Source organism: Myotis brandtii, unplaced genomic scaffold, assembly GCF_000412655.1.
Source record: "Myotis brandtii unplaced genomic scaffold, ASM41265v1 scaffold1384, whole genome shotgun sequence".
Taxonomy (NCBI): domain Eukaryota; kingdom Metazoa; phylum Chordata; class Mammalia; order Chiroptera; family Vespertilionidae; genus Myotis; species Myotis brandtii.
This window is the reverse complement of record NW_005354938.1, coordinates 443,393-458,502: the sequence shown is the minus strand read 5'-3', so window position 1 is coordinate 458,502 and position 15,110 is coordinate 443,393. Positions and strand designations below refer to the sequence as shown.

At 55.3% G+C, this 15,110-nt stretch overlaps 2 protein-coding genes across 6 annotated transcripts in view; one reads left to right on the top strand and one right to left on the bottom strand.

Moving 5' to 3' along the window:
• The window catches only part of TMEM140 (transmembrane protein 140), a 24,505-nt gene extending 13,981 nt beyond the window's left edge, over nucleotides 1-10,524 (top strand). For 2 of the 3 annotated variants that reach the window (XM_005860697.2, XM_005860695.2), the window contains 2 exons: nucleotides 8,227-8,353; nucleotides 8,729-10,524. In XM_005860697.2, the coding sequence (XP_005860759.1) occupies nucleotides 8,763-9,317 (555 nt within the window). In that variant the 5' untranslated portion in view covers nucleotides 8,227-8,353; nucleotides 8,729-8,762 and the 3' untranslated portion in view covers nucleotides 9,318-10,524. Of the gene's footprint in view, nucleotides 1-5,788; nucleotides 7,260-8,226; nucleotides 8,354-8,728 lie in introns of those variants that run through there. The other variant, XM_005860696.2, reaches the window with a different exon arrangement.
• LOC102252366 (chromosome unknown open reading frame, human C7orf49) overlaps nucleotides 10,034-15,110 on the bottom strand; it is an 11,381-nt gene continuing 6,304 nt past the window's right edge. The window contains exons 1-4 of one of the 3 annotated variants that reach the window (XM_005860698.2): nucleotides 14,899-15,102; nucleotides 14,233-14,516; nucleotides 12,361-12,436; nucleotides 10,034-11,034 (exon numbers count right to left, since the gene is read on the bottom strand). In XM_005860698.2, coding sequence (XP_005860760.1) covers nucleotides 10,786-11,034; nucleotides 12,361-12,436; nucleotides 14,233-14,516; nucleotides 14,899-14,934 — 645 coding nt within the window. In that variant the 5' untranslated portion in view covers nucleotides 14,935-15,102 and the 3' untranslated portion in view covers nucleotides 10,034-10,785. Of the gene's footprint in view, nucleotides 11,035-12,360; nucleotides 12,437-13,315; nucleotides 13,719-14,232; nucleotides 14,517-14,898; nucleotides 15,103-15,110 lie in introns of those variants that run through there. The other 2 variants (XM_014535148.1, XM_014535147.1) reach the window with 2 other exon arrangements.

The window sequence follows — 15,110 nt, the reverse complement described above, 5'->3', positions numbered from 1 at the left end:
AAAAAAAAAATAAAAAAAAAAAAAAAAAAAGAAAAAGGCACAGCGTATGCTCAGGAGGCAGACATTGGCCCTAGAAATCCGCTATGAAAAGACAGACACAATGGGTTGTTTGTAAAGTTCATTTTGATTCTGTGACTGGAGAGAGCAAGCGGCACGCGGAATCTTAAATAAATCAGCAAGGGTTCCCGCCGACGGGGCCTTCCTGCTCCCAGCCCTGCGAGTGCTCCTCCCAGCCCCGGGCACCTCCGTGGCAGTTCCTACTCACACAGGCCGGGCCTGCACGCCGCTGCTCTCCGCCTGCTGGTGCCCTGCACCGGGGCCTGGGCAGCCTGGGGCTGTTACTTAGCGTGATGGACAGCCAGAGGGGTTCTCAATGCCATTTCTGCCAGAATTGTAATCCTCCCTCAGACACAGCCTCATGAACATCTCACTCTTTTAATATGAAACTGCCAAGAATAGGATGTGAAGTGTGTGTCTCAGTCACCATCCCGTCAGCGTGAACATTTTAGAAATGCTTAAACGGAAAACAACAACAGACAACCTGCCTCAGCTGAATAGGCTGAGAATCTTTGCCTTCTGCTTCCCAAACTGGGACTCGCAAGTAACAATGGTCAAGTCGGAACACACTGATGTGGAGTCTCAATCTGTGTCTTGGCCCAGGGGCCCTGGTGCAGCACAGGGTTGTGCTTTATTGTAACAATTACGACGGCAAAGGGCTAGCAGCCTTTATTTACAAACGGGCTCATTCGGGCTGAGAAGCAAAACCAAAACTCAAAATGATAATATGAAAAAGACACACAGAGGAACTGAGAGCACGTCATGAGAAAAAACTATAGGTCATCAAACGACACTTGGAAAATGTGGAGCTTGACTCATGAAAGAGAAACGGTGACGATGCTATGTCACTGGTCATTGTCAAAGATGGAAAGACTGAAGAACGCCCAACACTGGGGGCGATGAGAGAATCAGCATTCTCCCAGCTGCTGGTGGAAGGTGTCCAGGGAAGAAGTGTTCAAATCTGTAGAGAATATTTATCAGTCTATTTGAGCCAAAGTGACTATATATGCCAGAAAACAAGATCTCAAATGCTCCAGAGAATGGCAGTTTTGCAGTGTATTTTATACATTAGAATCAAAGGAGGAGACATAAGAAGGTACATGGAATCCATTGGTGGTAGATTAAGGAGGCAGGTGGGAGAGAGCAAAGCAGGAAAATCCCTGGTTTTGGATGAAAGACAAAATGGAGAAATACACATTTCTTTTCCATTGGCGGGTACAGGTTCGCTAATAATTAACATTTACCGCACACACAGCTGGCATGCAAGGAGCAAGCTAAGAAGGGATGCTGTGGCCTTGTGCTCTGGTGTGGGCGTTGTGCCTTCGAGGGGCCTGGAAAAGGGAATCCCTCTGACATTGGGAAGGTCATCCTAGATGCATGAGAACAGAGTTCACCTGAGGTAAAGACTGACTCGCTAAGGAAGCTGTAGGCCTGGAAGTGATTGGCTGCATGACCTGCCGCGCTAGGAATTTGTGACCAGGCCATCCTGTGAGGCTACTTTGGGTCACAGAGCTTGTCAGGCCTGCCAGGTGCCTCCAGCCCAAGCTTGTCAGGTGTATTGCATAGTCCAGTTTTTGTTCACAAAGGATAAATTGATCCACAAATATATTCACCATCTACACTAATAAAAGAGAAACATGGTAATTGGCGTACGACCGCTACCCTTCCCATTGGCTAATCAGGGAGATATGCAAATTAACTGACAGCCAAGATGGCGGCCGGCAGCCAGGCAGCTTAAAGCGAACATGAGGCTTGCTCCCTTCATTGAAGGAGGAAACCAACGTTCCCCGCCAGCCGCCTGCGCTGCTGGCCTCTGAGCTGGCAGTTTGAAACTTTGTAACACTTTCAGCCGCAGGGATCTCAGAGCTGGAGTTATACATTGTTTCTATTATAGAACCAGCAGCGGAAGCCTCAGAGCTAGAGCCAGAGCTAAAGCTGGCCCAGAATAAAAAAAGAAAAAAGAAAAAAAAGGAGCGGTTGGGAGCTTCAGTCACCCGCAGAGCCTGAAAACAGCCCTCAGCCCCTCACCCAGACTGGCCAGGCACCCCAGTGGGGACCCCCACCCTGAAGGGTGTGTGACCAGCTGCAAACAGCCATCATCCCCTCATCCAGGCTGGCCAGGCACCCCAGTGGGGACCCCCACCCTGAAGGGGGTGTGACCAGCTGCAAACAGCCATCATCCCCTCATCCAGGCTGGCCAGGCACCCCAGTGGGGACCCCCACCCTGAAGGGGGTGTGACCAGCTGCAAACAGCCATCATCCCCTCATCCAGGCTGGCCAGGCACCCCAGTGGGGACCCCCACCCTGAAGGGGGTGTGACCAGCTGCAAACAGCCATCATCCCCTCATCCAGGCTGGCCAGGCACCCCAGTGGGGACCCCCACCCTGAAGGGGGTGTGACCAGCTGCAAACAGCCATCATCCCCTCATCCAGGCTGGCCAGGCACCCCAGTGGGGACCCCCACCCTGAAGGGGGTGTGACCAGCTGCAAACAGCCATCATCCCCTCATCCAGGCTGGCCAGGCACCCCAGTGGGGACCCCCACCCTGAAGGGGGTGTGACCAGCTGCAAACAGCCATCATCCCCTCATCCAGGCTGGCCAGGCACCCCAGTGGGGACCCCCACCCTGAAGGGGGTGTGACCAGCTGCAAACAGCCATCATCCCCTCATCCAGGCTGGCCAGGCACCCCAGTGGGGACCCCCACCCTGAAGGGGGTGTGACCAGCTGCAAACAGCCATCATCCCCTCATCCAGGCTGGCCAGGCACCCCAGTGGGGACCCCCACCCTGAAGGGGGTGTGACCAGCTGCAAACAGCCATCATCCCCTCATCCAGGCTGGCCAGGCACCCCAGTGGGGACCCCCACCCTGAAGGGGGTGTGACCAGCTGCAAACAGCCATCATCCCCTCATCCAGGCTGGCCAGGCACCCCAGTGGGGACCCCCACCCTGAAGGGGGTGTGACCAGCTGCAAACAGCCATCATCCCCTCATCCAGGCTGGCCAGGCACCCCAGTGGGGACCCCCACCCTGAAGGGGGTGTGACCAGCTGCAAACAGCCATCATCCCCTCATCCAGGCTGGCCAGGCACCCCAGTGGGGACCCCCACCCTGAAGGGGGTGTGACCAGCTGCAAACAGCCATCATCCCCTCATCCAGGCTGGCCAGGCACCCCAGTGGGGACCCCCACCCTGAAGGGGGTGTGACCAGCTGCAAACAGCCATCATCCCCTCATCCAGGCTGGCCAGGCACCCCAGTGGGGACCCCCACCCTGAAGGGGGTGTGACCAGCTGCAAACAGCCATCATCCCCTCATCCAGGCTGGCCAGGCACCCCAGTGGGGACCCCCACCCTGAAGGGGGTGTGACCAGCTGCAAACAGCCATCATCCCCTCATCCAGGCTGGCCAGGCACCCCAGTGGGGACCCCCACCCTGAAGGGGGTGTGACCAGCTGCAAACAGCCATCATCCCCTCATCCAGGCTGGCCAGGCACCCCAGTGGGGACCCCCACCCTGAAGGGGGTGTGACCAGCTGCAAACAGCCATCATCCCCTCATCCAGGCTGGCCAGGCACCCCAGTGGGGACCCCCACCCTGAAGGGGGTGTGACCAGCTGCAAACAGCCATCATCCCCTCATCCAGGCTGGCCAGGCACCCCAGTGGGGACCCCCACCCTGAAGGGGGTGTGACCAGCTGCAAACAGCCATCATCCCCTCATCCAGGCTGGCCAGGCACCCCAGTGGGGACCCCCACCCTGAAGGGGGTGTGACCAGCTGCAAACAGCCATCATCCCCTCATCCAGGCTGGCCAGGCACCCCAGTGGGGACCCCCACCCTGAAGGGGGTGTGACCAGCTGCAAACAGCCATCATCCCCTCATCCAGGCTGGCCAGGCACCCCAGTGGGGACCCCCACCCTGAAGGGGGTGTGACCAGCTGCAAACAGCCATCATCCCCTCATCCAGGCTGGCCAGGCACCCCAGTGGGGACCCCCACCCTGAAGGGGGTGTGACCAGCTGCAAACAGCCATCATCCCCTCATCCAGGCTGGCCAGGCACCCCAGTGGGGACCCCCACCCTGAAGGGGGTGTGACCAGCTGCAAACAGCCATCATCCCCTCATCCAGGCTGGCCAGGCACCCCAGTGGGGACCCCCACCCTGAAGGGGGTGTGACCAGCTGCAAACAGCCATCATCCCCTCATCCAGGCTGGCCAGGCACCCCAGTGGGGACCCCCACCCTGAAGGGGGTGTGACCAGCTGCAAACAGCCATCATCCCCTCATCCAGGCTGGCCAGGCACCCCAGTGGGGACCCCCACCCTGAAGGGGGTGTGACCAGCTGCAAACAGCCATCATCCCCTCATCCAGGCTGGCCAGGCACCCCAGTGGGGACCCCCACCCTGAAGGGGGTGTGACCAGCTGCAAACAGCCATCATCCCCTCATCCAGGCTGGCCAGGCACCCCAGTGGGGACCCCCACCCTGAAGGGGCAGTGCCCAACCCCCTGATTGGCCCTGCTCTGTGCGTGACAGGGTACGGAGCCCCAACCCCCCTGATGTCTGTGCGTCTGTGCGTGACAGGGGGTGGTGCTGCAACCTCCCCATCGACCCTGCCTTGAGTGTGACAGGGGGTGGTGCCCCAATCGGCCGTGCACAAATTTTTGTGCACCGGGCCCCTAGTAACATTATAATATTACAAAGTAATGTTATAAAACATAATCTATAAAAACTTTAAACTGTGCAACTGCTATGCAATCATTCAAAATATCATGTAGGGGACATTTCTAATGATGTAAGGAAATATTCATGCTATAAAGATATTTACAAAGGGAGACATAAACAGATGTACTTAATGTAAACTCAACTCTGCAAAACAACGTTCCAGAAGGAAATGTGTTGTTAAAAGTGGTCATTTCTACGCCCTGAGGTTATGGATCAGACTTCCACATTTCTAGTCATCTACCATCAGCAAGTATGTACTTTATTTAAAACGGAAAACAATTCACCTAAAAATGGCAACAATGATTCAGCAGCCTCCCCTTTGCCCTCTGAAGGAAGCACCCGCTTATCATTAAAGGGAATTAAAAGGCTCATAGTTGTGAGAGCGTGATAACTATGATTACATGATTCTTAAAAGCCAAAAAAAACAAACAACAGGGTAGGCTCCTAGGACAGTCGAGGAGAAGGGTGCCATGGGGTTTCCCAACCAAATGTCCGTCGACTGTGAAAGGTTTAGAAAAGGAAGCCAGGATGGGCCTCCAACCTCTCTGTCCACAAGCTCCCGAAGTCTGTCCGTATTTCCAAGAGGAAGCGTGTAGGGCCATCCCAGCACGGTGTTGAGTGTGTGTGAAGTAGAACACGGCCCCTCCCCTCAAGGTGTCTTGTTAAGATAGGTGCATATTAAGATATGTACGTGAAAGGACAGAGTGAGTTCCTCTGTGTGTCAGCACCATGCTGGGGAGAACATGGAAGACAGAGGAAAGTCGTCCCTGGGAGAGATCACAGCATACGTTCTAGCTCTGGGCTGGCTCAGAGTGGCTAGGATAGTCCCGGGAAGCTGGGGGAATTTGTAGGGTTTAGAGCAGCGGTTCTCAACCTGTGGGTCGCGACCCCTTTGGGGGTTGAACGACCCTTTCACAGGGGTCGCCATCGGAAAACACATATATAATTACATATTGTTTTTGTGATTAATCACTATGCTTTAATTATGTTCAATTTGTAACAATGAAATTGGGGGTCACCACAACATGAGGAACTGTATTAAAGGGTCTCGGCATTAGGAAGGTTGAGAACCACTGGTTTAGAGGAACAGAAAACAGGGCGGAACTTTAGGAGTTGGGCAGACGGGAAGGAGGACAGCCTGAGAGACGCTGGATTAAGCAAAGCAAGACTGGAAGACCCAAGGGAGCAGGGCCTCACTAGAGAATTCCAAGTCCAAGTTCTAAGTCAGGCCTGACGGTGGAGACCCAGGCCCCCCCGAGCTGGGACTCAACTCCTCACACATGGAGAGGCCAGAAGAATAAAGGGAACCAGAGACCCTGCACCTTCTCCACACAATCTGGGGCTTCTTAGCTTTTATTTTGTTTCACTCTATTGAAAACTCCAAAAGGTCAGATGCGAGAAAAACAGGAAGTCAGAAACAAAGGGCTGGAGGAGCTGCTGGAAGGCGGCTGACAGTCTCCTCCCGAGAAGTCCCATGATCTTTCTCGAGGGAGCCGTGTTTTCAAGAAGTTTAATGGTGACTTCTTTGGAACCCAAATATAACAGGCTCGATATAGGAGAAATAAGGAGCATTTATACAAAGGCAAGTCCCAGCCTGTTGGTTTCTGGACACGGGAGGCAAGTCAAACCTTACTTCCTGCAGCACAATGACAGAAATCGGGGTTCCAGGCCTAGAAATCTGCTTTCCACCATGAAATGCCCACCGTCACTAAACATGCAGACAGAGGCTTATGCAAGCATGTGTTAAATATGCAAAATATGTCCCGCTGGGAATTTCTCCCCGATGGGCTCTAACTGGCTAAAACTATTATCTCAATCTGATAAAGTATGGACTAAAGACACCATTTTCATTCCTGATAAATCTGTAGCAGGCGCCATAGCTGCAGGACTCTCCCAACCACCTTCAAACGGGGCCTCCAGCTTCTCCGTTTCACCAATTCAGGCCTCCAGAAACGGAGGATCAGTGGCTGCAGGGGCAGCTCCCCGGGCTCCACTGAGCTGGCCCTCACCCCCAGCTCAGAGCTCCTGGCCCAGCTCGCAGATGCCATGGGCAGAAGACCGTGGTCAGGTGGTGGCAGCATGGAGGCGAGCCTTCCCTGTGTGATTAGGTTTAGGTTCCCGTCCTAACAGGCACCTGCCTCACCCCCAGGCAATATCCCTGAGTCTCTGCCTGGGAGTCACTGATAAATCTTTATTCTCATTATTTGCATTCACTCAGGTCCTTTGAATGGAGCCACCTGCCAGACTGCATGTTTGTGCCCTCCCCGCCCCCATATGTTGAAACCTGATCTCCATCGTGATACTAGGTGGAGCCTTAGGGAGATGATTAGGTCATGAGGGTGGAGCCCTCAGGAACGGGATTGTTATAAAAAGGCCCCAGAGAGCTAGCTCCCTTGCCCTTCACTGAGGACACAGGTGTCATCGCTGAACCAGGAAGTGGGCTGCACCAGACTCGGAGTCTGCAGGCACCTGTGCTTGGACATCCAGCCTCCAGAACTGTGAGGAATAAGTTTCTATGGCATTTCTGTTACAGCAGTCGTAGGGACTAAGACGCCGCCTCCCCCTCTGCCTGTCCCACATCCTGTCCCTTCAGACTGTTCTTTTCCACTTGCTCCTTCAGCTCTTGCAGAGCAGGTGTGGGGTGTGGTCAGGACCCTCCAGTCCACTTAGTAGAGGGACTACTGCCAAGGGTCCCTTCAGAAGTTCATCTCCAGGCCTGTGTCTCGGGGCCTCTCCCCAGGGCCACCAATGGCCACCACTCACTCCACTGCTGAATGCCACTTGGCTCTCCTGGCTGGGGGACCGACAGGATTCTGGCTTCAGCATCCTGTCTCGTCTGGCGTCCAGCACTGGTTCCTGGGCACTTCACTGTGTGAAGGGCTGTTTTGTCCCGTATTGGAAAAATTATATACAGAGGGCAGACTATTTTAGATGCCGATTGGGAAAAGTTCTACTGATTTAAAATGTAGTGAAAGGATTTTTTCAAAAATGGTGGGGAGGGTTAGGCAAGTTTTTTGTAGGTCAGTTTGGCAATATGCAATAAAATCACTAAAAAGGATTCTCCCCTTGACACAATAATTGCACTGTTACATAGTTAGCACTTACCTTGACTATCAATTATAAAGGTGAAAAATGAAAACTATTTGTCCAATAATAGTGTAATGGGTAAATCTGTGACATGAACTACCATACAGCCATTGACTATGTTTTTGAAGAATATTAAACAGCTTTGAAAAGTGTGTCTAATATTCAGTAAGAAAAGCATTATGCTTAATGGTATGATTATTTACAAATACTGAATATTGGTTAACAGTGGTTCTACCGTATGCGGTGGGAAAAAGGTTGTTTTTATATATTTCCCTTTTAAATATTTTTCAAGATTTCAAATAAATAATCAATGTATATTAGTGTTGTCAGGAAAAAAAATACTGTAGTTGTTCTAAAATGATGTGATTTCCTCCCCAGGCGGCATCTCGTCTTAGCCCAGGAACGTGTTGCCGGAGCAGGCAGGGACTCTGGTGGCCCTCACCCGCTCAGCCAGGAGCAGCAGAGCCTCGAGAACACCAGCGCCGGCCCCAGCCCCGGTTCTGAGGTAACTGGCTTGCGGCCCAGTGACGGTCATCCTTACAGCTCCCTTCTGGTCCTAGGGGTCGCCAGGACCCTCAGCTTCTGCCTCTTCCTTCAAGCCCCAGTAACAGCCTTGCCCCTCGCCCTGGGCAAGGGGTCTGAGAAACCTCACAGTGTCTTCAGCGGCTTGTGGTGTGCACGCTGCATGTCTGAGGCACGCAGAGCTGCCTGGAGAGCCTGTCCTGGCGACAAGTCACCTCACATTCCTTGGAGGCGGTGGAGTGGGAGAGGGTGGGAGTTTGCCACAGGTTTTTATGGAATTCCAGAAGGGAGAGCATGAGCTTGTGAAGAAACTGGGAGAAAGGGAGAGCTGGACACTCACTGATGTGACTTCCCTCAGGTTCCCAGGAGGGTGGCCCTGCCAAGAACAAAAGATGAGCCTCCCCAGACCCAGGCGGGGCGACCAGCTGCTGTTCCTGGGCATCATGGTCCTCGTGGTCCTGGCCATCTTCCTGCTGTTCTACGCTCTCCTCTGGAAGGCGGGCGACCTCATCAACCTGCCCAACCTGAGAATCGGCTTCTACAACTTCTGCCTGTGGAACGAGAGCACGGGCTGCCTGCAGTGCCACCAGTTCCCTGAGCTGGAAGCCCTGGGGCTGCCTCAGGGCGCCCTGGCCCTGGCCAGGCTCGGCGTGTACGGGGCCCTGGTGCTCACCCTCTTTGTCCCGCTGCCTCTGCTCCTGGCCCGCTGCAACAGGAGCGAGGGCGAGTGGCATCTGGCTGTGTGCTTCCTGGCGATGGCCTCCATGCTGCTGGCCGGGGGCCTGGGCCTCTTCCTCACCTACACCTGGAAGTGGGTCACGCCCTCCCTCCTGGGGCCTGGATTCCTAGCTCTGGCCGCTGCCCAGGCCTTGCTGGTCCTCTTGCTGATGACCACAGTCATGCTCCCCCAAAGGGCAGATGACAAGAGCAAGCTGGAGAGCTGCTAGCCCTGTCCAGAGGCTCCCAGGCTGCTTGAAGGAGGCTCAGACAGGCGCCAGAGGCCTCGTGGGCTGGTGTTTTCGCAGCCACCCTGCTTCATAGCTAATACTGATCTCAAGCTTGAGCAGATGGGCCCCACTGAGGAGGGGGCACCGGCATAAAGGAGGCCGGGGCTGTGAGGGTGACTGGGCCCTGGGCTTCTTAGTGTTGGCTTGTCTGTCCTTTGGGACTGCTAACACCACGTAGCTCCTTGTCACGAGAATTCCTGCTTTCATTGACTGATCTGAGCAAACCATTCTTCATTCTCAGGATGGTGGCCAGAGAAGGGTTCCTGTCCCAGGGCCAGATTTCCAGGATGATTGGCCAAAGGCCAAACTGAGACGCAGGCAAGGTTCATGGCGACAAACGGGGAACACTTAGAGCACCTCAGTGTCCCCGGGGCCCTGGTTAGCAAGCTTCCCCCTTTCTCACCCCTCCCCATGACACCACTCCCAAAGGCACAGGGGAGATCTCAGAGGGAGTCCCTCAAGTTCCCCTGGGCTGCTGGACTCCAAGCCGGACAGCAGGGGAGTGAGGTAGCACGCCATTCCTAACATGGGACCTGGGCGTCCGAGAGCACAGCATGCCGAATCCTGGGGGCGGGGAGGGTGAACAGGACTGAATGGTTCCACAAACGCTGCGTCCCTTCACTGCTCAAGCTAGACCTAAAAAGGATACAAGCACCACTTGTGCGGGGGGAATTTACTTTTCAGCACTGTATACTGAAAAACTGTATAACCATGGTTGCCTCACTCTGCCTGCCAAAAGCCACACTGACTACAGAGGCAATGTGGACTCGGCCCTGACCTCTTGTCCTTAGCGTCCACTTTGGGAGCCTGTCCCACTCACACTTTCAGAGTGGCCAGGGATCAAAGCCAAGGCTGCCAAGTATAAGGAAGGGGACAGCTCGGGAGAGGAGGCCTGTCTGATGGGTAGAAGGCTTGGACCAAAGGTACCCCGGGAGCGCTAAGCTCCCAGACAGAGCAGAGCACTGTGGGCAAAATGTCTTCAGGGCTAAGAGGGCGGCTCAGGGATTGCCTGGCTGCCTGTGAGGGAAACTAAATTGGGCTTCCTCCTCACGGAGAGATGGTGCTGCCTAAACTGGACAATTCTGGTGTATTTAGCAGCCATACTTTTTTCTGTTTGAAAGTTATTAAATTGATTCTTTGGTGCCAATAAGTCTGACACTGTGACCTTATTTTCCCTGGAACGTGGTCACTGAATACACAGACATGGGGATTGCAGACCCCTGTGCCGGGGGAGGACAATGCAGAGAGGAATTCTGATGGCAGTTCATTCAGATCCCTCACTTCCCAAGGCCGAGTGTCAGGGCTTCTGGCTCCACCCAATGGTATGGAGCTGGGAGCAGTCCCCAGGCAGAGCCAAAGCCCAGCGTCCGGTAGCTGTTCCGGCCGTAGCGTCCTGGGAACCTGTCCCTTAGCTGAAGAATATCTCCCTGACGTACTTGAACGCATCCTCATCTTCCTCAGGGCTGCTGCTGCAGGCAGGCTCCAAGCCTGCAGACCCCTGCGGCCGCCCCAGGCCTGGGGGGAGGGCGGCTTCCCCACTGTCCTCACCCTCACTTCTCTCGGGAGAAGCCGGCCCCTCCGAGCAGGTGGGGGACAGCTCTGGCTCAGCAGTGTCTGCCAGGGGCCGCTGCTCCAAGGCCTTTTCCTGTTGTCGGTTCTGTGAAGAAAGACCAGACGAAACATGTGTAAATTTATTTCCCTAACCTGTCAGTGGTGGAGACCATGTCCAGAAGCAACTGGGGAGCCAGCATTGACCAGGTCGGGCATGGCTCCCAAATCAGTGGCCGCTCCACCTCCGTCACCCCACTGCTGCCCACCCTCCACCTCTCAGAGCTCTGGGAGAAACCAAGACCAACTCGGAGAGAAGTGGGCAGAGGCCTGAGGAATACCAAAGTAGAAAAAATAAATACATCGAAAAAACTTGTCTGGGAAGGCAGGTGACAATGGCAGGAGCACAGGATATAAAACGAGTGTGGGCCTACACTCGGTCACTTACAGGCTATGCAACTTAGGGAATGTCCCTGCCTCTCAATTTCTTCATCTGTAAAACGGGAATAACAGTATCTGAAATAACATATCACCAGATTATCGCAAAGATTACATGAGATAGTGATATATAAAAATACCTGGTCAGCCCTAGCCGGTTGCTCAATGGTCAGACCATTGGCCCACAGACTGAAGGGTCTCGGATGTGAGTCCAGTCAAGGGCACGTACTGAGGTTGCAGGCTCGATTCTGGCCCTGGTCAGGGCATATGGAAGAGGCCAATCACTGTGTCTCTCTCACATTGATGTTTCTCTCTCTGTCCCTCCCCCTCTTCCACTCTCTCTAAAATCAATGGGGTGAAATATCCTCGAGTGAGGATTAACAAAAAAATTAAAATGCCTGGTCTATCATACAGACCCACCCAACTCTACGGTGGTATGATTATTAGCTTCAGGAAGACAGGGGACCTCAGTGTTGTTCTGCCAGGTGCAGAGGCCAGGAGTCAGCTTGCCCACTTGAGAAAACTAGCAGGTCAAGACTTCCTGTTCCCTCTGCTTCACCCCACACAGTCACCCACACAGGGCTGCTCTCCCTGCCCAGCCACCCCTCCCCAGGCATCCGGCCCCAAACGCGTGGCTGGTGCACAGCTCACAGCGGGGAGCACGGCCTGAGAGATTCATGAGACAAGGGGCAAGTGGAAGGAGGGCGGACACGCAAGAGGGCTCCCCACGGCTGTTTCAGTCAGTAAAGAGTTTGTGGTTAAAAGAGCAAGAACAGCCAACGGTTGTGGCTCAGTTGGTTGAGTTTCATCCCATGCACTGAAAGGGCTGGTTTGATTCCCCGTCAGGGGACATGCCCGGGTTGTGGGCTCAGTTCCCAATAGGGGGTGTACAGGAGGCAGCCGATTAATGTTTCTCATCAATGTTTCTATCTCTCCCTCTTCCCTCCTCTCTCTGAAATAAAAACATATTTGTTTAAAAAGACACAGCTGACTTTACCTCAATCAGGACTCCCAGAGCAACATCGACAAGTTCGGCTTCACTCATGCAGTACACAGTCCTCACTGCGGGGAGTCTGAAAGAAAGGCACGATGCTACAGATGGGGCAGACGGCTCCCCGGTCTCTCAAGGAGGAAGCAGAGCTGCATCCCTGGGCCTTCCGCCGGGGATGAGAGCACCAGCTTCCTCAGGGCATCAACCGGCTTCCTCATTCTTGGGACCAGTGACTGGCAGAGGGGGGTCTTGGAGGCAACAGTGGGGCCTTCCCAACTCTGCCAACGCCCCCAGGGATTTACAAATAAGGCTCGATGGCTACTCCTGAGAGCCAAACGGACACACACATACCTGTGAGCTGGTCACACGGACCACCAGGCCAAGACCCACCTGACACCTAACTGAACGCATGAACACAGTACGGAAAGGCTGTGCAGTCAGAGAGGGACGCTGGTCAGCTAAGGAACCTTATAAAAGGAAGGGCAGAGGGGCAGCACTGAGCACCCGGGACCCCGTCAGGAGAGTTCAGGGACCTCTCCTCCCTGGCGGCCTCACGACCCCACAGTTGGCATCATCCCACTGGCTCACCCACAGCCTCTGATCCGGGCTGACACAGGGGCTTGCTGCTCCTGTCCCAGGAGATCTGCCCACAGGGAGGCTGATGGCCTGGCCCACTCATCTTGCCCGCCTGATGGTCACACTTATTGTTGCAAATGAAGAGAAGGGCATTTTAGTCACAGGGTGTTTGACAGCTTGGCTGATGCGTGTGACCCGAGAAGGGGGCCACTATCTGGGAGTTGCAGGTTCACCAAGAGGCAGAGGCGTCTGCCTGGGTGGACACAGCTCACTCAGCCTCCTGCACGCAGCCCGTGCACCTCCTAAGAGCTGGAGACGGACTGAAACCCCGCCCACCTCACGGGTCTGCCAACACTGCGATGACCCAGGCTCCAAGGTGTCCCACCTGGCTGCAGCCGCCGGCACCGCGGCCATCCTCCTCCTCTTCCTCTTCGGGGTCTTCACCGGCCACATTCTCTCCTCAGGCCCCTGGGCTGTCATCCAGGAGGGAAGGACCCTCTTCTTATCCCCAGAATGTAAGGCTGCCATCCCTCTCGTAGCTGATGAAGAGTCAGGGCCCTCCCTTACGGACTCGCTTTTCTGATCCAGGACAGCAAATCCCACCTTCTCATCACACCAGGAATTAACTGTAGGCCTGTTTGTCCTCGAATGGGAGTCCAGCTTTGATTCCTACAAAGAACAAAGCCCAGTGAATTCTAATATGCTCACAGGCGACCCGGATGGTGAGCAGGGCCCAAGACTCAGGCCACTCACAGGGCAGCCAGGGAGGTGTGGGGGCAGGCTGCTGGGAGGGCCTCCCGCCCTGGGTCCCCACACCCCACACAAGCAGGCCCAACAGAAATGCCCCCGGCAGCCTCGGCTCTGAGCCAATGAACATGAAGAGGGATGAACAGCCTCCCAGCACAACATTAGTAACAGAGAAACAGAATTTCCGCAGGATGAGGCCCAGAAATCAGGATTTTAAAAAGATTCCCAGGTGATTCTAATGTGCAGCCAAGGCTGAGAACCACTGTCCTAACCCGTGCGGTGCCGGGAGGGCAGCCCTTTGCCAGGGACTCATTTCTGTCAAAATTCGGGCCGGGATGGGTCACTCCCCGCCGTGGGCACCGCCAGCCGCCAGGCCCTCTGCCCGCGGCAGAGGGTAGTGAGCCCGTTTCTCAGACGGGAACTGAGCCCAGCAGGTTCCGCCAGGTCACACGAAACCTGGAAACCGCACCGGGATTCACAGCCAAGTCCTGCGGCTCCGGGCCCCGCGCACAGGTCTGCCAACACTGCGATGACCCAGGCTCCAAGGTGTCCCACCTGGCTGCAGCCGCCGGCACCGCGGCCATCCTCCTCCTCTTCCTCTTCGGGGTCTTCATCGGCCACATTCTCTCCTCAGGCCCCTGGGCTGTCATCCAGGAGGGAAGGACCCTCTTCTTATCCCCAGAATGTAAGGCTGCCATCCCTCTCGTAGCTGATGAAGAGTCAGGGCCCTCCCTTACGGACTCGCTTTTCTGATCCAGGACAGCAAATCCCACCTTCTCATCACACCAGGAATTAACTGTAGGCCTGTTTGTCCTCGAATGGGAGTCCAGCTTTGATTCCTACAAAGAACAAAGCCCAGTGAATTCTAATATGCTCACAGGCGACCCGGATGGTGAGCAGGGCCCAAGACTCAGGCCACTCACAGGGCAGCCAGGGAGGTGTGGGGGCAGGCTGCTGGGAGGGCCTCCCGCCCCCGGTCACCACACCCCACACAAGCAGGCCCAACAGAAATGCCCCCGGCAGCCTCGGCTCTGAGCCAATGAACATGAAGAGGGATGAACAGCCTCCCAGGAGGAAGGAAGAAAGGAGGTGCCCCCACTCCATGCCGTCCCAGGTGCCCAGTCTATCCTACCCCTAAAGTATCTCCCAATGACCTCTCTGGGCTTCTCACTCCCTCCATCTTGGGGTGCTGACAAGAAACCCTGAGGCCATTTGACTCACAATAAGGTTTCCTTGGCCAACAACCCCTCCCTCCATCCGAAGATTCTTCTGACCGTGTAACCAGCGGGGCTCAGGGACGACAGCGCCGGCCTCGGAGGGAGGTCCCGAAGGGCCACCAGCCCTCCGCTCCCTCGGCCTCCGCTGCCTCCGAGACTCGATTCCACCGCAGCCCCCAGGCCCCCATCCCACCCCCCAACTCCCGGTGACCCCAA